This window comes from Eretmochelys imbricata, chromosome 6 (genome assembly GCF_965152235.1).
Source record: "Eretmochelys imbricata isolate rEreImb1 chromosome 6, rEreImb1.hap1, whole genome shotgun sequence".
NCBI lineage: Eukaryota > Metazoa > Chordata > Testudines > Cheloniidae > Eretmochelys > Eretmochelys imbricata.
The window spans coordinates 7,251,967-7,278,538 of record NC_135577.1 but is presented as its reverse complement, the minus strand read 5'-3'; the positions used below and the strand labels follow the sequence as shown (position 1 = coordinate 7,278,538).

Genomic DNA, 26,572 nt, shown 5'->3' with positions numbered 1-26,572 from the left:
CAGACTTAGCCCCTGCCTAGGGTTGGGTGCCTGCTGCTAGTTGCCGTGCACAACCTGTGCCGGGCAAGTGTCTGGTTGTTGAGGGCACTTGGCAAAGGGCCAGAGTGCCATTCTTTTGCAAAGAACAGAACACAGAAATCTAGATTTCCATGGCCTCCTCTGCTGCAACCAATAGACCCCACTTCCCTCCAAGAGCCATGGATACAGCCCAGGCATTCTGACTCCCAGCCTCCCCCGTTCTAATCCACGCTACACTTTTCCTCTACCAGAGGTGGGAAGAAAACCCAGAAGTCCTGACTTGTATCCCTTCTTTAATCTACACAGCTCCAAGACCAGACGAATCACCTTTTCTGCCTTTACTTATGCATAGATAGTTCCACTGGGCTGCTGGGTTTTTTATGAAGAATTCTGCCTTGCAGACATAACTCCACCAAACTCCAACGACAGCTTTGCCTGTAGAAATACAACAGGGCTGGGGGAAGCTCTGGGATTTATTCTTTAAACCTTAGAACCACTAGGAATGTGTGATCTTATTTTATTTCCCTGTGAAGCATCAGGTGAGGATGCTCGAGAATTTAACAGAATGTTAGGATATAGATATTCAGGCCTGTCTGTAAAGGCCTCTAAAAATTTAGGTGTATTCTTATCACTTGGCTAGTTCTAGAGGTATAAAAGAAAGAATCAAAATCACTGTCTGCCGGTGTAAGGGCCTTCTCTTACTGTGACAGTCTGAGGCCCTGTTCTTAGGCTTAGGCCTTTGGCTAAGCAACAGAGGCAGCCATAAGCTGGGAAGCGACCGGTCACATCCTCACATTCCAAACTAGTCACATTGAAAGAAGGTGCTATTGGGCTGTTAGGAATACAATCCTGTCCTGATAGTGCCCATCACCTCCAGAGAAAGGGAAATGCCTAGAAAATGTAAAAGGAAACTTAGTTTGATAGCATCCTGTCTGGCAAGAACTCACTTATCAGTAGGTGGGATGTGAAATCCTCATTTCTGTGTTTGTTCTATCACTGTAGTCCCCATTTCCCCATTGTTTGTCTGTATAATCTCTGTCTGGTTCTGTGATTGTTTCTGTCTACTGTATAATTAATTTTGCTGGGTGTAAACTAATTAAGGTGGTGGGATATAATTGATTACATAATCATGTTACAAGATGTTAGGATTGGTTAGTTAAATTTCAGGAAAATGATTGGTTAAGGTAATACACAATGGGCTGCATCGCTCCCTGAGACAAGAATGTCTCCACAGAAGTCTGATCTCAGCTGGACTCGCTGTAGGAGCTCCTGGTGGCAAACAGGGGTGCTGGAGCCTGAAGGCCCAATCCTGGAATCAGGAAGGCTGTATGGCCTACCCTGGTGGAACAGTGTGGCCCCCGAGGTCTGCCACACTGAAAGGGAGACTATTTAAAGGCCGGGATGCAGCATAGACCTGGTAAACCCATGTCTGATGGGGTGTTCACCCCACACCACCTCTGAAGGGCTTAACGTGGCTAGTTGGACTAATTAACCACCAAGGCTGCACCTGGACAGGGAACCAGGGAGCAAAGAGGACTAATCAAAGGATGAAGCTCACCTGGACAGGAATAGGAAGGGCTTGTAGAAAGCCAGGTAGCTGAGGGCAGAAAGGGGCTGCAGGGACGAGGTCTGTAGCCACTCTGGGGCTTGGGAGAACAGGGAGCTTGGCCCAGAGGGAAAGGCAAACCTGGAGGAGGATGGAAAAGAAGCTGGACAGAGACAATGTAGGAAGCAGACCAGAGAAACAGAAGTCAGGTGGGGGACAGTGCAGGTCTTAGCCACTGGATGTAGGGTCCCTGGGCTGGAACCCAGAGAAGAGGCCAGGCCTAGGTTCCCCTACCACCCACTGGGGAAATGGCCCCATTGATGGGCAGTGAACTGGAAGACTGCCTGGGATGACTGGTACAGAGAGACTTGGATACACAAACCCCCCACCCCCAGAAGGGGAAAACTACAGTGACCTGGCCAAAGGACGAAGTCACGAAGAGGGAGCCATTGAGTCCCGAGAGAGAGACGGAGTGAGCACGTCAGGAAGGGGCGTCAGACTGGCAGAGTATTCCCCAGCTGTGGCCACAAGAAGGTGCTCCAGTGGTGAGCAGAGCACTCCATGATGCCTTGATACAGGCATTTGAGTTACATAAATATTAACACAGGCAACGAGTCTTACAGGCTCCCTTTGTTGACATTTATCTAACTCAGTTATCCCAGGAGCATATTGGAGAAAAATCCTCATTGTTAAAAATTTATATCAAAACTTTCCATGGTGACAGGCGGTGCCCAACTGTTAATGGTTAAGGGGGCCCAATTTTGAGACAATGCTGAGCACTTTGTGGGCATTGCTGAGCACAATGCTCAGACCCAGTTCTCCAGTCTTCCCAAGAGACTTCCAAGTTATACAACTCCCAAATGTCTAATGTACAAGCCCCAAGCAGGTCGATTCCCTCTGCCCCTTCCCCAGCCTTTGATTTGTGCATCATAAAGTAGCAAAATTGAGGGGCACAATCCCCAGTTTTATTTCCCTTTCCAGGATGCCTTTAAATTTCTTCTCCTGGTTAGTTGAGAGAAATGAGAGATCAATTATGGATCTTAATTACTGCAAACCAGATTAAGAAAAGACTGAGAGATCTATGCTCTGCAGCCAACTCAGAGCATGAACAAAACAGGTCAGCTGAGAGCCACTTCTGCTTAGAGAATTACTCATCAAATAAAGAAAAGGAGTACTTGTGGCACCTTAGAGACTAACCAATTTATTTGAGCATAAGCTTTCGTGAGTTACAGCTCACTTCATCGGATGCATACTGTGGAAAGTGTAGAAGATCTTTTTATACACACAAAGTATGAAAAAATACCTTCCCCCACCCCACTCTCCTGCTGGTAATAGCTTATCTAAAGTGACCACTCTCCTTACAATGTGTGTGATAATCAAGGTGGGCCATTTCCAGCACAAATCCAGGGTTTAACAAGAACGTCTGGGGGGTGGGGTGGGAAAAAACAAGGGGAAAATAGGTTACCTTGCATAATGACTAGCCACTCCCAGTCTCTATTCAAGCCTAAGTTAAATTGTATCCAATTTGCAAATGAATTCCAATTCAGCAGTCTCTCGCTGGAGTCTGGATTTGAAGTTTTTTTGTTGTAATATTGCAACTTTCATGTCTGTAATCGTGTGACCAGAGAGATTGAAGTGTTCTCCGACTGGTTTATGAATGTTATAATTCTTGACATCTGATTTGTGTCCATTTATTCTTTTACGTAGAGACTGTCCAGTTTGACCAATGGACATGGCAGAGGGGCATTGCTGGCACATGATGGCATATATCACATTGGTGGATGTGCAGGTGAACGAGCCTCTGATAGTGTGGCTGATGTTATTAGGCCCTGTGATGGTGTCCCCTGAATAGATATGTGGGCACAGTTGGCAACGGGCTTTGTTGCAAGGATAGATTCCTGGGTTAGTGGTTCTGTTGTGTGGTATGTGGTTGCTGGTGAGTATTTGCTTCAGGTTGGGGGGCTGTCTGTAGGCAAGGACTGGCCTGTCTCCCAAGATTTGTGAGAGTGTTGGGTCATCCTTCAGGATAGGTTGTAGATCCTTAATAATGCGTTGGAGGGGTTTTAGTTGGGGACTGAAGGTGACGGCTAGTGGCGTTCTGTTATTTTTTTTGTTAGGCCTGTCCTGTAGTAGGTGACTTCTGGGAACTCTTCTGGCTCTATCAATCTGTTTCTTCACTTCCGCAGGTGGGTACTGTAGTTGTAAGAATGCTTGATAGAGATCTTGTAGGTGTTTGTCTCTGTCTGAGGGGTTGGAGCAAATGCGGTTGTATCGCAGAGCTTGACTGTAGACAATGGATCGTGTGGTGTGGTCAGGGCATGTAGGTAGGAATAGCGGTCAGTAGGTTTCTGGTATAGGGTGGTGTTTATGTGACCATCGTTTATTAGCACTGTAGTGTCCAGGAAGTGGATCACTTGTGTGGAGAGAGATTTGTGGGGGGGACCTGGATTTGTGCTGGAAATGGCCCAACTTGATTATCATACACATTGTAAGGAGAATGATCACTTTAGATAAGCTATTACCAGCAGGAGAGTGGGGTGGGGGGAGGTATCTTTTCATGCTTTGTGTGTATAAAAAGATCTTCTACACTTTCCACAGTATGCATCCGATGAAGTGAGCTGTAGCTCACGAAAGCTTATGCTCAAATAAATTGGTTAGTCTCTAAGGTGCCACAAGTACTCCTTTTCTTTTTGCGAACACAGACTAACACGGCTGTTACTCTGAAACCTGTCACCAAATAAAGAATAATATGGGTATCATTATTCCCATTGTACAAAGAGAGGCCCAGAGAGGTCAAGTGACAGAGCTGGGGCTGGAACCCAGGAGTCCTGATTCTCCCAGCCCCCTCTGATATCACCCCTAGACTCCATTCCCCTCTCTAAGGACCAAACCCAGGAGTCCTGACCCCCAGCCCTAATCACTATACCTCACTATGTTTGCTTATTTCCTCTCTACAAATCTACACATCAAAGCTGAACAAGTTACCTTCGCTCTTCCTGCCATTTTGGGATCTTCACAGAGGCCATCAGCACCTTGATCCACTGGAGGGGGGAAAAGGGGGCTTCTAGTGCACTGGCATGCATTGCAGGTAGGAGCCAAGGCTTCCGAGATGGATTGGTATGTCTTGCTGAGCAGTGGGGGTGGGAAGAGAGGAAGCCAATTTACTCTCTATAAAGGTGCCCTTGTCCCTCCCAGCGCCCCCGGAAGGCACATTAATGTCCCCCTCTGTAGTGGCCCCTGTTCCCCAGGACATGTCAATTTCACTCTCTAGAGGGCCACCAGTGCCCCCCCTCTCCACCTGCTGGGTGTCTACTTGGTGTGCATCCTCAGGTGCTTCATGAGGGCGGAGCTGTCTCCAAAGCCCTTCCCGCAGTCAGTGCATTTGTAGGGCCGCTCTCCAGTATGGGTGCGCCGGTGGTTGGTCAGCCTAGACCTATTGATGAAACCCTTCCCGCACTCGGGGCACTTGTAGGGCCGCTCCCCGGTGTGGATGCGCTGGTGGTTCATCAGGGATGAGTTGCAGCGAAAGCGCTTCCCGCACTCGGTGCACTCGTAAGGCCGGTCTCTGCGGTGGATCTGCCGGTGCCGCATGAGCGACGAGCTCTGGCTGAAGGTCTTGCCGCACTCGGGGCAGCTGTAGGGTCTCTCTCCGGTGTGGATGCGCCGGTGCTTGATGAGATTGGCGCTCTGGCTGAAACTTTTCCCGCAGTGGCCACAGCTGTAGGGTTTCTCTCCGGTGTGGATGCGCCGATGCTGGATCAAGTTGGAACTGCTTATGAAGCTCTCGCCGCACTCGGCACAGGTGTAGGGCTTTTCGCCCGTGTGCGTGCGGACGTGCTTGGCGAAGGATCCCAGGCTGAAGCTCTTCCCGCACTCGCTGCAGAAGCAAGGCTGCTCTGCAGCATGGGTGTGGTAATGCTTCACCAGGGTGTAGTTGCATTTGAAGCTCTTCCCACACTTGGTGCACTGGTAGGGCCGCTCGCCCGTGTGGATGCGCTGGTGCTGGAAGAGGTGGGAACTCCGGATGAAGCTCTTCCCGCACTGGCCGCACTTGTAGGGGCGCTCCCCGGTGTGGATGCGCTGGTGATCGATGAGGTTATATCTGAGGACAAAGCACTTCCCGCACTCGGTGCACTTGTAGGGCTTCTGGCCCGTGTGGATGCGCTGGTGCTGGACCAGGTGGGAGCTCTGGCTGAAGCTCTTCCCACAGTCCGAGCAGCTGTAGGGACGTGCCTCAGCCTGGGCTTGGTTGTGCTCTGTCACCACCCCGATGTCCATCTCATCCGGAGATATCGCCTCCGTCTCCTGCTGCCGTCCAACCCCGCTGGCCTCTCCCTGCTCGGTGCTTCGAGACATCCCACAAGGCTCCCTTCCTGCAGGCCCTTCCTGCTCAGGATTATCCTCCTCCATCCCAGCACCTACTGGGAGAGAGGGAGAATCCAGGCAGGGCTTGTTCCCTGTGCCAGGGAGAGACAGGGCACAAAAGGAGGCAGAAAATCTGAAAAGCAGGAAACGAATCCCCTGCAAACCCTTCCCCAGAGGAGAGCGGAGGGGCTGGTTCTGCCCCAATGGTCTTGCATGAGCCCCCAGAGAATGGCTGGGGGAGGGCAGGGTTCTTCCCAGGGGTCAGGCAGGGTGGGCAAGAGCCGGGAGTGACATGTGTCAGGAGGACAGGGACCTGCTGGAGATGACATCGAGCTAGACCTGTGGAGGGCTCCAGGCGGCTTTGCTGGGATCCCCTCACTCCCGTAAATTGCCAAACTAACCTAAATTATTTGATGCCAATTTTGCCACTTCAAGGCTCCCGCAGCTTGTGGACCACTGACACTAGCCCTATGGGTTTGGGGTGCGACGTCAGGCTTGCTGACCAGAACAGTCCCTTCTGACCTTCCCCATCTATGGCTCTAGCCTGGCACCCTGGGGTGCTGGCCGTTAGTTCGTGGTGGGTCTCTGGGCCAGCATCACTCCTTTCTCACCTGTGCAAATGACCATCAGGTTCTCCCTTTCCTGGGATCCCTGGAGATCAGGGACTCTCGGCTCATCCCTTCGCTCCATCCTGGGGATCACGGCCGGGACAGGGAATCCTGCTCAGGGGAAGGAAACAGGCAAGATGACGCTTCGTGAAGTCTCCCTGGAGGTCTTGGTGCAAAGAACACGCTCTCATTTTAACCCCGGCCCCGTTCTCTGCTGGGGGGCGTGGGGAGGATATGTTTACAGGGACCCTTGGGGCAGGGTGATGCCTGGGGGAAATGGGCTGTGCCCCCCATAAGGGAGTCAGGGATCTCAACACACAGTGAGAGGCCCAAATGGCTCAGGGAGTCGCTGGGCCGTTCCTAGCCCGGCAGAGAGAGCAGAACCCCTGCTGGGCACGGAGCTGCCTTGGGAGGGGGATACAGGGATTCAGTGCCTGTGTGAACTGGAGCAAGGACATGCAGCCACCTGTGCCCTGGAGAGCCCTGGGGGAGGGGATCAAACTACCCCATGTGAATCCCCTTCCAATGAGGGGCTGTGGGGGTGACAGTCTCTCCTGTGGGGTTGGGGGCAGGGGCCAATCCCCCAGAAATCTACAGGACAGGGAAGAGCCCTGAGCCAAAGCTATCCAGGGCTCCCTGCTACATCAGCTCCTGATCCCCAAGGGGCAACGGCGCCTCACCCAGTGAGATGAGAGTCTGGTAGTTCTCCCGCATGACGTCCCTGTAGAGCTGCCTCTGCCCTTCGTCCAGGAGGCCCCACTCCTCCCGGGAGAAATACACGGCCACCTCCTCGAACCCCACAGGCGCCTGGAACCAGAAGGGACCCCGCTCAGCACCTGCCGCTCCAGCCACGGCCCCCAGCGCTGGATCGGAGGGCGGGCAGCGAGGGGCACAGCTGGGAGAGCCCAAAGGGGGAGTCTGTGGAGCAGGATCCAGGGGGAAGGTGCAGTGCTCACTGTCCGATAGCACATCCCGCTGCGCATCTCACCTGGTAGCCAGCCGCAGCAACCACCAGCTCCTGTGCCAGGCCGCTCCCTTCCTCGCCCAGGGCAGGCCGATCTGTGGGGAGGACAGGGAGGTCAGAGGCCAGGGCACAGCCCCAGGGGGACGTGTGCATGGCCCCCTATGGAGCAAACCGCTCTGCTGGAGACCCGTGGCTGGCACAACATCCAGGGGGCCCTGCTGGGGTCATGCTCATCCTGGGGCACATGGGCGGCTGCTGGGATCGCCAGCCCCCTTGGCACAGCTCCCAGCCCCACGGAGCCATCTCTCTGCTGCTCCCCCATGATCTGGGGCACGTGAACCCTGCGGGCAGCCCCGGGGGCACGAGACACAAACACTCGCCGAGTCTGTTCCAGCCGCACACACGGAGCCCAGCTCTGCAGCTCCAGCGACTCCCGATTTCAGCCCTGCCGGACCCGGTTCGCGCCCCGCCGCCCCTGCGCCCAGCCCCGCCCTACCCACGTCCTGCCGCCCGCGGGGCTCCGGCAGCGGCTGGTCCGGGGAGCCCCGGGGGAGCCGCCGGCCTCCGCCCCCCGGCTGGGAACCGGGGCAGGGACCGGGCTCCAGCTGGGAGCGCGGGGCATCCATCGGGCCTGAGATCCTGTCCCGTCTGCTGGCGTCACGTCCCCACGTGTGTCACCCGGAGCCAATCCGCTTATGTCAGAGGCAGGGACTGAATGAAGGGGCTGGTACCCGTGCATCTGCCACCGGCGCCCCCCAGTCCCCACCCGCAGCCCCTGCTAGCCCAGCCGCCCCCCAGCGCCCCCCAATCCCGCCCCTGCTAGCCCAGCCCTGGGCTCCCCCCGCCCCCACAGCCCTGCCAGCGCCCCCCAGTCCCGACCCACAGCCCCTGCTAGCCCAGCCGCCCCCCAGTGCCCCCCAATCCCGCCCCTGCTAGCCCAGCCGCCCCCCAGCGCCCCCCAATCCCGCCCCTGCTAGCCCAGCCGCCCCCCAGTGCCCCCCAATCCTGACCCACAGCCCCTGCTAGCCCAGCCGCCCCCCAGCGCCCCCCAATCCCGCCCCTGTTAGCCCAGCCACCCCCCAGCGCCCCCCAATCCCGCCCCTGCTAGCCCAGCCCTGGGCTCCCCCCGCCCCCACAGCCCTGCCAGCGCCCCCCAGTCCCGACCCACAGCCCCTGCTAGCCCAGCCGCCCCCCAGTGCCCCCCAATCCCGCCCCTGCTAGCCCAGCCGCCCCCCAGCGCCCCCCAATCCCGCCCCTGCTAGCCCAGCCGCCCCCCAGTGCCCCCCAATCCTGACCCACAGCCCCTGCTAGCCCAGCCGCCCGCCAGCGCCCCCCAATCCCGCCCCTGCTAGCCCAGCCGCCCCCCAGTGCCCCCCAATCCTGACCCACAGCCCCTGCTAGCCCAGCCGCCCCCCAGTGCCCCCCAATCCCGCCCCTGCTAGCCCAGCCGCCCCCCAGTGCCCCCCAATCCTGACCCACAGCCCCTGCTAGCCCAGCCGCCCCCCAGTGCCCCCCTATCCCGCCCCTGCTAGCCCAGCCGCCCCCCAGCGCCCCCCAATCCCGCCCCTGATAGCCCAGCCCTGGGCTCCCCCCGCCCCCACAGCCCTGCCGGCGCCCCCCTGCCCCACACTCCCGACCCGCAGCCCCTGCTATCTCCTCCCCTGTCTGCACCTACCTGGCACCTGTGCCTGCCTCGCTCCCGGGGCTATCCAGGTGAAGGGCGAATAGCAGGTTTGGGAGCCTCTCGTTGAACAGGCGTCACCTGAAAGGGGCATTTCAACCTAACCTGAAGAGCAGCCTGGGGAGCCAGCAGGACACTGGCCAACGCTGGGGACTGCTGGGCTCTGATCGCAGTTCTGGGAGCTGAGCGGGCAGAGCAGGGGGCCGGGCGCCGGGGCCCCTGGGTTGTAGCCCGCCCTGTGGGAGAAGAGCGGGGTCGAGTGCGTTGCTGGGGGGCGGGGCTGGGCGTCAGGACTCCTGGGTTCCGTGGCCGGATCTCCTCAGGCAAGTCGCTGAACTGTTCTCTGAGCCATTGCGGAAACGGGGATGGAAGCAGCTGAAGAAAAATCGTTTCCTGCTGACTGGAGAGTTCAGTGTTAATATAATAGAGAAATTCAAGCCCAGCTTCCCAGAGCGGAGCCGGGGCTGGCTTAGGTAGGGCTGTAATAGCGCAGGGACCTTCCTGTCCCAGCCCCCGGACACCTGGGTCCCTCCCAGGCCGGCTTCCCCCGTCCCCCTGCGTGCCCAGGGGTGAGTCCCTGCTGAGGGCCGAGGGGATGGCTCGGCCGGGGGGTGAGTGGGGACGCAGGGGAGGGAGAGAAAGGGCAGCAGGGGGCAGGAAATCGCTGCCTGGAGGAAGGGGCTGCAGGGAGGAGGGGATCGGGGCTCCCCGAACTGCAGCTGGGACCAGAGACACCCCCGGGCAGCGCGGGGGGGGGGCGGGGGGTCTGTGCCGCTGAGCCCAGCAGAGTCCCCCCAACGCAGCCAGCGCCTGGGGAAGTTTTGAAGGGTTTAATGGTAATTCATCAAAGCAGGACTCCCCCCGCTTCCCTCCCCTGCAGGCAGGATTCCTGGTCCCTGACCCCGGGATCTCCGGGACGGAGCGCCGGGGCGAGCCCTGTGCCCGGGATCTCCAGGGCGCCGAGGAAAGGGAGACCCTGGCCGTCACTTGCACAGGTGACAAAGGAGTGAGGAGGGCTTGGGGAGTCTCCATGAACTAACAGTCAGCACCCCCGGGTGCCATGCTAGAGCCATAGATGGGGAAGGCCAGAAGGGGCCATTCTGGTCGGCTACTCTGACATCCTGCCAAGCCCAGGCCAGAGAACCGCACCCCAAACCCGTAGGGCTGGTGTCAGTGATCCACAAAGCTGGGGGAGCCTGGAAGTGGCAAAACTGGCATCGAATAACTTGGGTAAGTTTGGCAATTTACGGGAGTGAAGGGTTCCCCACAAAGCCGCCTGGAGCCCTCCGGGTTCTGTCTGGTCTCGCTCAGTGTCATCTCCAGCAGGTCTCTGTCCCCTGCCCTCCCCCAGCCATTCTCTGGGGGCTCAGCCAGGCCATTGGGGCAGAACCAGCCCCTCCGCTCTCCTCTGGGGAAGGATTTGCGGGGGATTCATTTCCTGCTTTTCAGATTTTCTGCCCCCTTTTGTGCCCTGTCTCTCCATGGCACAGGGAACAAGCCCTGCCTGGATTCTCCCTCTCTCCCAGTAGGTGCTGGGATGGAGGAGGATAATCCTGAGCAGGAAGGGCCTGCAGGAAGGGAGCCTTGTGGGATGTCCCGAAGCACCGAGCAGGGAGAGGCCAGCGGGGTTGGACGGCAGCAGGAGACGGAGGCGATATCTCCGGATGAGATGGACATCGGGGTGGTGACAGAGCACAACCAAGCCCAGGCTGAGGCACGTCCCTACAGCTGCTCGGACTGTGGGAAGAGCTTCAGCCAGAGCTCCCACCTGGTCCAGCACCAGCGCATCCACACGGGCCAGAAACCCTACAAGTGCACCGAGTGCGGGAAGAGCTTTGTCCTCAGCTACAACCTCATCGATCACCAGCGCATCCACACCGGGGAGCGCCCCTACAAGTGCGGCCAGTGCGGGAAGAGCTTCATCCGGAGTTCCCACCTCTTCCAGCACCAGCGCATCCACACGGGCGAGCGGCCCTACCAGTGCACCAAGTGTGGGAAGAGCTTCAACCGCAACTACACCCTGGTGAAGCATTACCACACCCACGTCGGGGAGCAGCCCTTCATCTGCAGCAAGTGCGGGAAGAGCTTCAGCCTGGGATCCTTCGCCCAGCATGTCCGCACGCACACGGGTGAAAAGCCCTACACCTGTGCCGAGTGCGGCGAGAGCTTCAGCAGCAGTTCCAACTTGATCCAGCATCGGCGCATCCACACCGGAGAGAAACCCTACAGCTGTGGCCACTGCGGGAAAAGCTTCAGCCAGAGCTCCAACCTCATCAAACACCGGCGCATCCACACCGGAGAGAGACCCTACAGCTGCCCCGAGTGCGGCAAGACCTTCAACCAGAGCTCGTCGCTCATGCAGCACCGGCGGATCCACCGGGGCGAGCGGCCCTACGAGTGCACCGAGTGTGGGAAGTGCTTCATCGACAGCTCCAAGCTCAACAAGCACCGGCGCACCCACACAGGTGAGCGGCCCTACAAATGCACCGACTGCGGGAAGGGCTTCAGAGACAGCTCCGCCCTCATGAAGCACCAGCGGACCCACACCAAGCAGACGCAACCCAGCTGCGGGGAGGGACTTTAGAGGAGGGGAAATTGACGTGATTGCAGGGGGACCCTCTGACAGTATCTCATATGCTGGAAACTGAGGCATGCATGCATATCAATCAGAGAAGTATTTACCAACATTCTCATGTTCATCACAGACACTTTGGAGAAGGCTTCCTTGTTCAAGGTTTGCCAGCGTGTCACCTTGCTGGCTTTGTCCCCAACTCTAAAGCGTGCCCTGCCACACCCAGTCTTTTCAAGGAGGTCTATTTCTTTGACAGAGGTTAGCACACAGAACAGGAAACAGCCTTAACTCAATCTTGGCCTCAGGCTTCAGGGCCACCCCACCCCGGGGGTCTCGGGCACCCCTGCTCCTGGCAGTTTCCCAGTTTCAGCCACCTCTACATAAGAATACCCATACTAGGTCAGACCAATGGTCCATCTAGCCCAACATAAATGCCAACTTCTCATGGCACCGGTGGGTGCTCGCAGTCCCCCCCCATTCCAACCCCTTCCCCCAAAGTCCCCGCCCCAACTCTGCCCCCTCCCTGCCCCATTGGACCCCTCCCCAAATCCCCACCCTGGCCCCACCTCCTCCCCTGAGCACGCTGCGTTCCCCCTCCTCCCCCATCCCTCCCAGCGCTTGCCGCGCAAAACAGCTGTTTCACGGCAGCAAGCGTGGGAGGGAGGGGGAAAAAGCGGGCACGCGGCGCGCTCGCGGAGGAGGTGGAGCAGAGGCGCAGGAGAGCTGGGCCGGGGGGAGGGGCGGGGTTGGTTGTTGTTTTTGCATTTGTCTCTTTCCAATAAACTCTGATGCTTAAGGCACACCTGAGAGGCAAGGACTGTGTATTATCATTTTAAACCATGCTCTTTCCACTGAAGTAGCTAAAAAACTTAGTTTACACATCTCTCAGCTCTCCAGCCTCTGGCCTTAACCTTACTGAGTCTGTGGCATTTTTGTACAAGAGGCCATGAAAAGTGGGATGGGGCTCAATGGGGATGATCTGGGGGTAGAGGAGGGATTTTTAGCTCATCTCTTAACTTCTTTTGACAACAGAAGCGTCCGGACTTGGAGCTTTCTTTGCAGCTGTCGTGACCAGGGAGCTGGGAATTTCCACTGTTCCTGAACCAAGGCAGGCAAAGGGCCCCAGACTGGGATTCAAACCCTCAGATCCCAGCACCACCCCCTTTTGTATATCCCCCACTCAGCCCCTGCTGAGCTGACTCCTTTCATCTCCCCTTGTAAACTGGTCCCCACAGCCTCTGATCATGTCTGTTGCTTTGCCCTAGGCTCCCTGCAATCTGTCTATATCTCTCCAGGATTGAGGGACCCAGAGATGAATCAAAAGGAGCCTCCCTGGGTTTATACAGACAGGGACTATCCCCTCTGTTCTCAGGTCTGGGAATGGGACTGCAGCCTTTCCCCTCTAGGGGCTTCGAGCAGCCTCAGTGGAGGGGAGTGGGTGGCTCGGAGGGTGAGGGGGTTGGGGGGAATGGGATATGGGACCTTCCCCTCTAGGGGGCACTGGCTCTGATCCAGCCCCAGGGCAGGGGACTGGCTCGCTCAGGGGGGCAGGGAATGGGATACAGGCCAGGACCTTAGTGTGTGAATCTCGTTTGCTGTGTTCATTAGGCCTAGTGTGAAATGAGTTGGGTCTCAGCCCAGATAGGAACAGACAGGTGTGCGCTTGACCACAGTCCCCACAAAACAGTGGGCTCAGTGACAGCAGGAGCCATGAATCCCTGAGACATTTCTGCCTCCTCAACTCCCCCCAGGGTTTGTGACTGAGGTATTTACCTCATGCCTGTGACCCCCTGTCCACCTCAGGCCCCAGCCCCCCACCCAACTGCCCCAGAGACACCAAACCACAACATGCCCAACTGCCATGGAACCTCCAGAGCCCAACATTCCACCCAACTGCCACAGAACCTCCAGATCCCAACACTCCCCCCCACCCCCGACTGCCACAGAACCTCCAGATCCCAATATCCCCCTCCCCCAACTGCCACAGAACCTCCAGATAGCAATATCCCCCACCCCACTGCCACAGAACCTCCAGACCCCAGCAGCCCCCACCCAACTGCCACAGAACCTCCAGATCCCAACACTCCCCGCCCCCTGACTGCCACAGAACCTCCAGACCCCAGCACCCCCCACCCAACTGCCACAGAACCTCCAGATTTCAATATCCCCCACCCAACTGCCACAGAACCTCCAGATCCCAATATCCCCCACCCGATTGCCACAGAACCTCCAGACCCGAGCACCTCCCACCGAACCTCCAGATCCCAGCACCCCCGACCCAACTGCCACAGAACCTCCAGATCCCAGTATCCCCCACCCGACTGCCACAGAACCTCTAGATCCCAGCACCTCCCACCCAACTGCCAAAGAACCTCCAGACCCCAGCACCCCCCACCCGACTGCCACAGAACCTCCAGACCCCAACAGTCTCCCCACCCCCACCCGACTGCCACAGAACCTCCAGACCCCAATATCCTCCTCCCTCAACTGCCACAGAACCTCCAGATCCCAGCCTCCCCCACCCGACTGCCACAGAACCTCCAGACCCCAGCACCCCATAAGAACATAAGAATGGCCCTACTGCGTCAGACCAAAGGTCCATCCAGCCCAGTATCCCGTCTACCGACAGTGGCCAATGCCAGGTGCCCCAGAGGGAGTGAACCTAACAGGTAATGATCAAGTGATCTCTCTCCTGCCATCCATCTCCACCCTCTGACAAACAGAAGCTAGGGACACCATTCCTTACCCATCCTGGCTAATAGCCATTAATGGACTTAACCTCCATGAATTTATCCAGTTCTCTTTTAAACCCTGTTATGATCCTAGCCTTCACAACCTCCTCAGGCAAGGAGTTCCACAGACTGACAGTGCGCTGTGGGAAGAACTTCCTTTTATTTGTTTTAAACCTGCTGCCCATTAATTTCATTTGATGGCCCCTAGTTCTTATATTATGGGAACAAGTAAATAACTTTTCCTTATTTACTTTCTCCACCCACTCATGATTTTATATACCTCTATCATATCCCCCATTAGCCTCCTCTTTTCCAAGCTGAAAAGTCCTAGCCTCTTTAATCTCTCCTCATATGGGACCCATTCCAAACCCCTAATCATTTTAGTTGCCCTTCCCTGAATCTTTTCTAATGCCAGTGTATCTTTTTTGAGATGGGGAGACCACATCTGTACTCAGTATTCAAGAAGCAGGCGTACCATGGATTTATATAAGGGCAATAAAATATTCTTCATCTTATTCTCTGTCCCTTTTTTAATGATTCCTAACATCCTGTTTGCTTTTTTGACTGCCGCTGCACACTGTGTGGATGTCTTCAGAGAACTATCCACGATGACTCTAAGATCTTTCTTCATTAGCTGTAGCTAAATTAGCTCCCATCATATTGTATGTATAGTTGGGGTTATTTTTTCCAATGTGCATTACTTTATATTTATCCACATTAAAATTCATTTGCCATTTTGTTGCCCAATCACTTAGTTTTGTGAGATCTTTTTGAAGTTCTTCACAGTCTGCTTTTGTCTTAACTATCTTGAGCAGTTTAGTATCATCTGCAAACTTTGCCCCCTCACTGTTTACCCCCTTCTCCAGATCATTTATGAATAAGTTGAATAGGATTGGTACTAGGACTGACCCTTGGGGAACACCACTAGTTACCCCTCTCCATTCTGAAAATTTACCATTTATTCCTACCCTTTGTTCCCTGTCTTTTAACCAGTTCTCAATCCATGAAAGGATCTTCCCTCTTATCCCATGACAACTTAATTTCCATAAGAGCCTTTGGTGAGGGACCTTGTCAAAGGCTTTCTGGAAATCTAAGTACACTACGTCCACTGGATCCCCCTTGTCCACATGTTTGTTGATCCCTTCAAAGAACTCTAATAGATTATAAGACATGATCTCCCTTTACAGAAACCATGTTGACTTTTTCCCAACAATTTATGTTCTTCTATGTGTTTGACCATTTTATTCTTTACTATTGTTTCAACTAATTTGCCCAGTACTGACCTTACCAGTCTGCAATTGCCAGGATCACCTCTAGAGCCCTTTTTAAATATTGGCATTACATTAGCTATCTTCCAGTCATTGGGTACAGAAGCTGATTTAAAGGACAGGTTACAAACTATATAGTTAATAGTTCTGCAATTTCGCATTTGAGTTCTTTCAGAACTCTTGGGTGAATGCCATCTGGTCCCGGTGACTTGTTCCTGTTCAGTTTATCAATTAATTCCAAAACCTCCTCAAGTGACATTTCAATCTGTGACAATTCCTCAGATTTGTCACATACAAAAGACGGCTCAGGTTTGGGAATCTCCCTATCATCCTCAGCCATGAAGACTGAAGCAAAAAATTCATTTAGTTTCTCCACAATTACTTTATCGTCTTTAAGTGCTCCTTTTGTATCTCGATTGTCCAGGGGCCCCACTGGTGGTTTAGTGAGCTTCCTGCTTCTGATGTACTTAAAAAACATTTTTTTATTACATTCTGAGTTTTTGGCTAGCTGTTCTTCAAACTCCTTTTTGGCTTATCTAATTACATTTTTACACTTAATTTGGCAGTGTTTATGCTCCTTTCTATTTACCTCACTAGGATTTGACTTCCACTTTCTAAAAGATGCCTTTTTATCTCTCACTGCTTCTTTGACATGGTTGTTAAGCCGCGGTGGCTCTTTTTTAGTTCTTTGACTGTGTTTTTTAATTTGGGGTATACATTTAAATTGGGCCTCTATTATGGTGTCTTTGAAAAGGGTCCATGCAGCTTGCAGGGATTTCACCCTAGTCACTGTACCTTTTAATTTCTGTTTAACTAACCTCCTCATTTTTGCATAGTTCCCCTTTCTGAAATTAAATGCCACAGTGTTGGGCTGTTGAGGTGTTTTTCCCACCACAGGAATGTTAAATGTTGTTATATTATGGTCACTGTTTCCAAGTGGTCCTGTTATAGTTACCTCTTGGACCAGATCCTGCGCTCCACTCAGGACAAAATCGAGAGTTGCCTCTCCCCTTGTGGGTTCCTGTACCAGCTGCTCCAAGAAACAGTCATTTAAAGTATCAAGAAATGTTGTCTCTGCATTTCATCCTAAGGTGACATGTACCCAGTCAATATCGGGATAATTGAAATCCCCCACTATTATTGAGTTCTTGATTTTGATAGCCTCTCTAATCTCCCGTAGCATTTCATTGTCACTATCACTGTCCTGGTCAGATGGTCAATAATAGATCCCTACTGTTATATTCTTATTAGAGCATGGAATTACTATCCATAGAGATTCTATGGAACATGAGGATTTATTTAAGATTTTTACTTCATTTGATTCTACATTTTCTTTCACATACAGTGCTACTCCTCCCCCCCCCCCCCCCCGATCTGTTCTGTCCTTCCGATATATTTTGTACCCCGGAATGATTGTGTCCCATTGATTGTCCTCACTCCACCAGGTTTCTGTGATGCCTTTTGTATCAATTATTATACCCACCCCCCGACTGCCAAAGAACCTCCAGACCCCAGCATCCCCCACCCGACTGCCACAGAACATCCAGACCCCAACATTCCACCCAACTGCCACAGAACCTCCAGATCCGAACATTCCCCCCACCCCCACCCGACTCCACAGAACCTCCAGACCCCAGCACCCCCCACCCGACTGCCACAGAACATCCAGACCCCAACATTCCACCCAACTGCCACAGAACCTCCAGATCCGAACATTCCCCCCACCCCCACCCGACTGCCACAGAACTTCCAGATCCCAGCATCCCCCACCCAACTGCCACAGAACCTCCAGATCCGAACATTCCCCCCACCCCCACCCGACTGCCACAAAACTTCCAGACCCCAGCATCCCCCACTCAACTGCCACAGAACATCCAGACCCCAACATTCCACCCAACTGCCACAGAACCTCCAGATCAGAACATTCCCCCACCCCCACCCGACTGCCACAGAACCTCCAGACCCCAGCATCCCCCACTCAACTGCCACAGAACCTCCAGACCCCAACATTCCACCCAACTGCCACAGAACCTCCAGATCCCAACATTCCCCCCACCCGACTGCCACAGAACCTCCAGACCCCAGCATCCCCCACTCAACTGCCACAGAACCTCCAGACCCCAACATTCCACCCAACTGCCACAGAACCTCCAGATCCGAACATTCCCCCCACCCCCACCCGACTGCCACAGAACTTCCAGATCCCAGCATCCCCCACTCAACTGCCACAGAACCTCCAGACCCCAACATTCCACCTAACTGCCACAGAACCTCCAGATCCCAACATTCCCCCCACCCCCACCCGACTGCCACAGAACCTCCAGTTCCCAACATTCCACCCAACTGCCACAGAACCTCCAGACCCCAGCACCCCCCACCCCACTGCCACAGAACCTCCAGATCCCAATATCCCCCTCCCCCAACTGCCACAGAACCTCCAGATAGCAATATCCCCCACCCCACTGCCACAGAACCTCCAGAGCCCAAACTCGCCCCCCCCCCGCCACCGCCATGGAACGGACAGACCCCAACATTCCATCTGAAATGGCCCGTCCCCCCTGTCTCCTCCTGCTGCAGTTACCCTGTGGGGGCGTCAGGCCGCGTGGAGCCGGAGGAGCTGCTCGCTCCAGCTGGGCTTCACCCCGCGGTGGGAGAAGAGCACTTTGACTGAGACCCGGGACCCCCGATCCCCAGGGAGCCCATAATTCGGATTCCATCCGCTCCCTCTCCAATCTCTAGCGAGCACCCACAGGGAACTCTACCGCCTGCTACCCCTCCCGGGGCACGTGCCGTGGGGGGACCGCACCCCACCGCTCCCCACGCTGGTCTAGTCTCTGCGGTGCCTTCCCGGGGGGCTCGAGCTCTGCCCACCCCGGGCGCGCTCCGCTTTCCCCGGCCTCCGGCGAGTCACCGGGTTAAAAACATAGAGATCGGCAGCGCCCCGGACTAGAGCGGAGCCGGGAGGAGCGGGGCTGCGATCGCGCAGGGACCTTCCTGTCCCAGCCCCGGACACCTGGGTCCCGAGCCCCCGGCTGCAGCGCTCCCCGGCCCGGGCGCGATCCCCCGCATGGAGCCAGGGGAAGAGCCGAGGGTCCCGGATCTCCCGGGCGCCCAGGAACGGGGGACCCCCAGAGGCGCCCCCCCAGGTGAGGAATGAGCCACACCGGCTGGGAGTGAGGGGGGAAGCTGGGGTCCCAGCCAAGCCAGCGGGAGCCCCCCCCCAGTTCTGTCTGGTCAGTATCGTCCCCAGCAGGTCCCAGTCCTCATGGCAGGTGTCACTCCCGGATCCCCCCCCGGCAGGAGCCCTCCCCTCCCCCAGCCTTTCTCTGAGGGCTCAGCTGGGATGCTGGGGCAGCCCCGGCCCCCCCTCTCCCCTCAGGGAAGGCTTTGCGGGCGTGGGGTGCTTCTTACCCTCATGTTTCCTGCTCAGTGACAAACCCCTTTGTTATCCCTTCTCACCCGGGCGCAGGGAACGAGCCCCGGCTGGATTCACGCTCTGTCCCAGCAGCTGCCAGGACAGACAAGGACAACCCCAAGCAGGAAGGCCTGGCGGGAGCAAAGCTGCATGGGATGTCCCACTGTTTCAAGCAGGGAGATGATGCCTGTGGGGCAGGACAACAGCAGGGAGCCCCCCCGGGGCAGAGACCTAGTGATCTCGCCCCGCTGGCCTCCACCCCAGCAGAGAAACCCTACAAATGCCACGAGTGCAACAAGAGCTACAGCCTGAGCTCGAACCTGAGCCGCCATCGCAGGATCCACACGGGGGAGAGAGCCCACAAATGTGCCCAGTGTGGGAAGAGCTTCCACTTCAGCTCCCAGCTTGTCCAGCACCAGATCAGCCACACTGGGGAGCGACCCTACAAATGCCCCGACTGCGGGAAGAGCTTTGGTGTGAGCTCCAACCTTCTCCAGCACCAGCGCATTCACTGGGTGGAGCGACCCTACAGCTGTGCCAACTGCGGGAAGAGCTTTGGCCACAGCTCCCACCTGGCCCGGCACCAGCGCATCCACATGGACGAGAGACCCTACAAGTGTGGGGAGTGCGGGAAGGCTTTTGGGGTGAGCTCGGCCCTGATCCGGCACCAGCGGATCCACACGGGTGAGAGGCCTTACAAGTGTCTGGTTTGCGGGAAGAGCTTCAACCTTAGCTCCAACCTCTTCACCCATCGCAGGATCCACTGGGACGAGAAACCTTTTAAATGCCCCGAATGTGGGAGGAGCTTCAGCCAGAGCTCAAGCCTCAGCCGCCACCAAATCAGCCATACGGGGGAACGACCATACAAATGCCCTGAGTGTGGAAAGTGCTTCAACCAGAGCTCCCTCCTGATCCGGCACCAGCGGATCCACACGGGGGAGCGACCCTACAGATGCTCCCAGTGCTGGAAGAGCTTCCTACGGAGCTCCCAGCTGAAGAGACACCAGAGAGTCCACACCAGGTAGGGGGCAGTGGTTGATGGCTCTCTAGTATCCCGCTGGACCTGGGCCATAGCAGTTATACAGACTGACTGGGATCACTTGGATAATTGGGATTGTCTCAACAAGATGTGTTTTAACACAGCCAAATGCAATGCTGTACATTCAGGAACTATGAGAATGTATTTTGCATTTACTGGGTGAAGGACTGTATCCTGGGACACAGTGACTCGTGAAAAGGACTTACGGGTCCTGGCGGATAACCAGCTGACCATCAGCTCCCAGTATGATGCTCTAGCTAAGAGAGTAACGTGATCCTTGGTTCTATAAACCGGGGAATATCGAGTAGCAATGGAGAGTGGGTAACACCTCTGTATGTGGCATTGGGGAGAGCATTGTAGGAGACTGCGTCCAGTTCTGGAATGCACCCTTCAGAAGGGATATTGACAAATTAGGAAACGTTCAGAAAAGAGCCACAAAAACAGTGTGAGGTCTGGGAAACCTTCCTTGTAGTGAGCCACTAAAGAAGTTTGATCTATTTAGCTTATCCAAGAGAAGATGAGTCGATGACTGGATCCCAGTACCTACATGGGGAGGAGAATGCTGATAGCAGAAAGGTCTTCAGCGTAGCAGTCAAAGGCTAAATGAGATCCAATGGCAGGAAGCTGAAGGGAGACAAATTCAGACTGGAAATAAGGTGTGAATTTCTAGCAGTGGGGGGAATTAACCTCTGGAACAACTCACCAAGGGGTGTGGTGGATTCCCCATCACTTGGAGTCTTTACACCAAGACTGGATGACTGTCTGTAAAAGTTCCACTCTAGAGCCACCAGAAGTTCTGGGCTGGCTACAGGAATCACACGGTGAGGTTCGTTGGCCGGGGTTATGCAGAAGGTCAGGCCGGGTGGTCAGAATGGTCCCTTCTGGCTATAAACTACAAATCCCTCACCCCTGTCGACCTAGCTGTGGGAGGCAGAGAGTGATAGAGACACAAAATGAAGGATTCACATAAACATATCAAGGCAGGCAGAACTAAGACTAAGAAACCACATGGTACTCAAAGTCAGCAGATCTGGGTTGTATTCCTGCCTCAGCTACTGACTGGCTGTGTGTCCTTAAGCAAGTCCCTTCCCCTTTCTGTGCCTCAGTTTACCCTCCTGCCCTTTCTGTTTTCCCTTGTATGTCCTTTGGGAGAGGGACTATTCTTGCTCTGGGTGTGTGCTGCGTCCAGCACAATGGGGCCCTGATCTGGGGTGGGCCTGTGAGTGTGGTTGTAATAGAAATAACTAACCAAGTAAGAAGCTTTCGCATCATTTACAAATGATTCTGTCGCCTCCTCCTTGTGCTGCTTTATCCCTGGTGGAAGTGGCGTCCCACAACCCAAGCCTGTTGACTGAGCAAAATGAGATCTTACCCTTAACTCCAGGGCATCAATTGGACAACCAGTAGGGGGTAAATGGGGGACACACAGAGCTCCTGGCATGGGGAAAAGAGGGAGATGGGGGAGACACATAGAGCCCCTGACATGGGAGTGATGGGGGGGACACAGAGCCCCTGGCATGGGGAAGAGGGGGCAATCAGGGGGGACACAGAGCTCCTGGGATAGGGCCAGGGTTCAAGTAGTCCCTGAAATAGAGGGGGCTGGGAGGGTGGTGCACAGGGAGCTTGTGGGGGATGTGGAGGGATGCACAAACAGAGGAATCTTGAATAGGAGTAAAGAGGTTATTTTATCTCTGCATTTGGCAGCGGTTCCAGTGCTGGAACCCACAATTCAAGAAGGATGTTAATAAATTGGAGAGGGGTCAGAGAAGAGCCACAAGAATGATGAAAGGATTAGAAAACCGGCCTTAATAGTGACAGACTCTAGGAGCTCAATCTATTTAACTGTCCAAAGAGAAGATTAGGGGGTGACTTGAACATAGTCTGTAAGTGCCTACACGAAGAACAAATATTCAATAATGGGCTCTTCAATCTAGCAGAGAAAGGTCTGGCATGATCCAATGGCTGGAAGTTGAAACTAGACAAATTCAGACTGGAAATAAGGTGTAAATTTTTGACACTGAGCGTAATTAACCACTGGAACAATTTACCAAGAGTTGCGCTGGAGTCTCCATCACTGACCATTTTTAAATCGAGATTGGATGTATTTCTAAAAGCTCTGCTCTAGGAATTCTTTTGGAGCCGTTCTCTGGCCTGTGTTATCCAGGAGGTCAGACGAGATGATCACACTGGTCCCTTCTGGCCTTGGAATCTATGAGGAAGCCCTGGTGGGTGCAAAGAACTTGGCGAACAGAAGGAACAAAGTGTGGGACCCTCTAGCATAGAATGTAGGTCACTTCAGGAGCTGAAAGTAGCGATAGGTCAGAGCCCTTCACTCCCAGCTCCCACCCCACATCCCTGGGGCCTCCCAGGAGATCTCCAGCAGGACTACAGAAGAGGAGACTGATCCGGGCTGGGGTTTAATTTGAGATCAAGAACACCGTTATGAAGAGGAACTTTCCACATCTGTTGGGATGCTTCTCCACCTGTTCTGTTCTCCATCTGTCCCTGGAGAATGGACCCATGGGTGGTGGTTGGCACGGTGGGACAAGGGCACATTAACTGGGACACAGGACTCTGAGCCCTTAAGGGAGCCCGTACTTCTGATCCCATGTGTTTCTTCTCCAATCCCTAGAGAGCACCCAGAGGGAAATCTACTGCCTGGTACCTCTCCCTGGGCACATCCCCTGGGGAGAGGGCACCCCATTGCTCCCCACGCTGGTCTAGTTTGTAGTGTCTTCCCCAGGGGCTCGAGATCTGACCACCCCACTCTCTCCATGTCAGGAGCCTTTTCCTAATACTGTATCCGGCATCTCCCTGGGTTAAAAACATAGAGATCGGATGCACCCCGGACTAGAGCGGAGCCAGGATGAGCGGGGCTGTGATCGCGCAGGGACCTTCCTGTCCCAGCCTCCCGGGCTCCCCAGCCCGTGTGCGCGCAGGGGCCAGTCGCCGGCTGCCGCCCCACAATGCCCAGGCGGGACTCGCCCCGGCCAGGCGGTGAGTGGGGACCCCGGAGGCAGGGGAGAGGCAGAGGCAGGAGATCGCTGCCGGGAGGAAGCGGCCGCAGCGACAGGGGGATGGGCGCTGACCCCCAGCTGGGGCTGGAGAGACCCGCCAGCCCTCTGGGAGGCGGGGTGGGCTGGGGGTCGGTGCAGCGTGGGAAGGAGTTTTCTGTGCAGCTGAGTTCGGTAGAGCCCGGGCGCGTTCTCTGCACCGAGCCCCGGGGGGAGGTTTCACCGAGCCCCGTCTCTCCCCTTTCTTTCCCCCGAGCAGGATTCCCTGGCCCGGCCACGATCCCCCGCACGGAGCCAGGGGAAGAGCCGAGGGTCCCGGATCTCCAGGGCTCCCAGGAAAGGGAGATCCCCAGAGGCGCCCCCACAGGTGAGAGACACCAGAGACCCGTGGAGATGGGGAGCGGGGTTGTATCCTAGGAAGCGGTGACCCTGTAAAGAACCTAGGGGCCTCGATGGAAACCTAGTGAAAGCCTGAGCTCCAGGTGCAATCCTCTGGCTAGGAGGGTAAGACGATCCATGGACCCATGAACAGGGAGATAATCCAGCAGTGGCCAGGAGGGATTATCACCTCTGTACAGAATCCTAGAATATCAGGGTTGGAAGAGACCTCAGGAGGTCATCTAGTCCAACGCCCTGCTCAAAGCAGGACCAACACCAACTAAATCATGCATAGGGCATGGGGGAGACCATTACAGGAGGCTGTGTCCAGTTCTGGTATCGCCCTTCGAGAAAGGACGTTGGGAAAGTGGAGGGGGTTCAAAGAAGAGCCATGAGAAGGATGTGAGGTCTGGGTAACCTGCTTTCAGCTGGGGCCCCAAAGACGCTCAATCGATTATGATTTTCCAAGAGGAGGTGACTTGACACCACTCGTCCCTCTGAGGGGAGGATATGGCTCAGAGCAGAGGGCTCTTCAATCTACCTGCCAAAGACAGAGCAAGATTCAGCAGCTGGGAGCTGAAGTGAGACACATTCAGACTAGAAATAAGGTGCGGGCCGGGGAATGAAGCACTGGGCTAAGTGACCAAGGGCGTTGGTGGGTTCGCCATCACCTGGAGTCATTTCACTCTAGTGAAAGCAGAAGCTGGGTTAGATGCAGGAGTCACTGACTGAACTGCTCCAGCCTGAGTTACACAGGAGGTCAGACTAGGTGATCACCATGGTCCCTTCTGGCCTTCGCATCTGTGTATGTTCTCTCACTCCCAGCAGATGCCAGGACAGCAGGTGAGGAGAATCCCCGGCAGGAAGGGCCTGTGGAAGCAGAGCCTCACTGGAATCCCGGAGTGCCAAGTTGGGAAATGCCAGCGGGGCAGGGTGGCAGCAGTGAGATCTCCAGGAGGGAAGAGGCTTGTAGGCACTCGGGGTCCCAGTGGGGATGCAGCGGGGGGAGCAAGCCTACCACTGCCCCGACCGCGGAAAGGGATTCAGCCAGAGCACAAACCTCCTAACCCACCGGTGAGCACACATGGGGGAGAGCCCGTACGAATGCCCTGATTGCGGGAAGGCCTTCAGCTGGCGCTCCCACCTGCTGGAGCACCAACGCATCCACACCGGGGAGCGCCCCTACCAGTGTGGGGAGTGCGGCAAGAGCTTCAGCTGGACTTCGGCTCTGATCCAGCACCAGAGCACTCACACAGGCGAGCGGCCCTACCGCTGCCCCGACTGTGGGAAGAGCTTCAGCCGTGGCTCCAACCTGCTGCAGCACAAACGGATCCACACAGGTGAGAGACCCTACCAATGCCCCGAGTGCGGGGAGTGCTTTGGCCACAGCTCCCACCTGGTGCGGCACCAGCGCATCCACACGGGCCAGAAGCCCTACAAGTGCGCCGAGTGCGGGAAGAGCTTCATCTCCAGCACCTGCCTCCTGCGGCCCCGGCGCATCCACACGGGAGAGAAACCCTTCACCTGCTTGCAGTGCGGGAAGAGCTTCAGCCACAGCTCCTCGCTGCTGCGCCACCAGCCGGCCCACAAGGGCGAGCGCCCCTTCCTGTGCAGCCAGTGTGGGAAGGGCTTCAGCCAGAGCTCCTACCTCTCTGAACACTCGCGCACCCACACCGGCGAGCGCCCCTACAAGTGCCCCGACTGTGGGAAGGCCTTCGCCCAGAGCTCCACATTGGCCCGGCACCAGGGGGCCCACCCCAGCGAGCACTGCTTCCCCTTCATTGGCTGCAGGAGGACTTGATGCAGGGCAGGGAGGCTGCTGCAAACACTCACGCTCCTTCGGATGGGGAGAACCTGCTGCTGTCTCCAGCTGGGGTCCTGTCCCGGGAGCCTCAGCTATTGCATCAAGTTGAGAGTCTGAAAAGGTGACTGGTGGAGACATGTCTCCCTGGGGTCCTGCCCCATTAACCCACGGGGGGGACATACCCCTGCATCCGGCTGAGGGTTTCCAGTGGTGGACCATGCAGCCACATCCCACTGCATTCAGCTGGGGTCCTGGCCTGGAGAACCCAGGGGATACATGTCACTGATCTGGCTGGGGTCCTGTGCCAGTGGACATGAGGGGGGACATGCCACTGCCTCAGGATAAAGGTCTGCCATCTCCCTGTGGCCCTGGCTGAGTGGCCCTGTAGCAGTGGTTTTCAAACTGCGGGTCGCGACCCGCTACTGGGTCATGGAATGTAAGGCGCTGGGTCTCGGCGGCTCTGGTCAGCACCGCCAAGCGGGCCGTTAAAAGTCCCATTGGTGGTGCTGCCCGGCTAGGGCAGGCTAGTCCCTGCCTGTTCTGACACCACGCTGCGCCGCAGAAGTGGCCAGCAGTAGGTCCAGCTCCTAGGCGGGGGGACCGTGCGGCTGTACGCACTGCCCCTGCCCCAATCACCGGCTCCGCACTCCCGTTGGCCGGGAACCAGCTAATGGGAGCTGGGGGGTGGTGCCTGTGAACGAGAGCCACATGGAGCCACTTGCGTGCCTCCGCCTAGGAGCCAGATCTGCTGATGGCCGCTTCTGGGGCGCAGCGCGGTCCGCGGTACCAAGACAGGCAGGAAGCCTGCCTTAGCACCCCCACTGCACCGCTGACCGGGAGCTGCCCGAGGTAAGCCCGCACCCCAATCCCCTGCCCCAGCCCTGCGTCCACCCAGAGCCCCCTCCTGCACCTCAAACCCCTCATCCCAGGCCCCACCCTAGAGCCTGCACCCCCAGCCCAGAGCCCTGATCCCCTCCCACACCCCAACCCTCTGCCCCAGCCCTGACCCCTCCCACATCCCAAAACCCTCATCCCCAGCTCAGTTAGGTCATGGGCATCAACAATTTTTTTCAACTGGGTCACCAGAAAAAAAGTTTGAAAACCACAGCTCTATAGGATAGGGGTCACTGATCAAACCTCAGTGGCCTTTGGAGGGATGTGCCACCCC

The 26,572-nt window shown here is 56.0% G+C and overlaps 2 protein-coding genes across 2 annotated transcripts in view; one reads left to right on the top strand and one right to left on the bottom strand.

Annotated features, from left to right (window-relative positions):
- LOC144267010 (uncharacterized) overlaps nucleotides 1–8,134 on the bottom strand; it is a 93,811-nt gene extending 85,677 nt beyond the window's left edge. Inside the window, 5 exon segments of the mRNA XM_077820620.1 lie at nucleotides 4,998–6,021; nucleotides 6,541–6,648; nucleotides 7,218–7,344; nucleotides 7,526–7,596; nucleotides 7,998–8,134. Coding sequence (XP_077676746.1) covers nucleotides 4,998–6,021; nucleotides 6,541–6,648; nucleotides 7,218–7,344; nucleotides 7,526–7,596; nucleotides 7,998–8,127 — 1,460 coding nt within the window. The 5' untranslated portion in view covers nucleotides 8,128–8,134.
- The window catches only part of LOC144267068 (uncharacterized), a 620,395-nt gene that overhangs the window by 568,192 nt on the left and 25,631 nt on the right, over nucleotides 1–26,572 (top strand). The window contains 3 exon segments of the mRNA XM_077820732.1: nucleotides 10,897–11,731; nucleotides 19,431–20,200; nucleotides 24,601–25,292. Of these exon segments, the coding sequence (XP_077676858.1) occupies nucleotides 10,897–11,731; nucleotides 19,431–20,200; nucleotides 24,601–25,292 (2,297 nt within the window).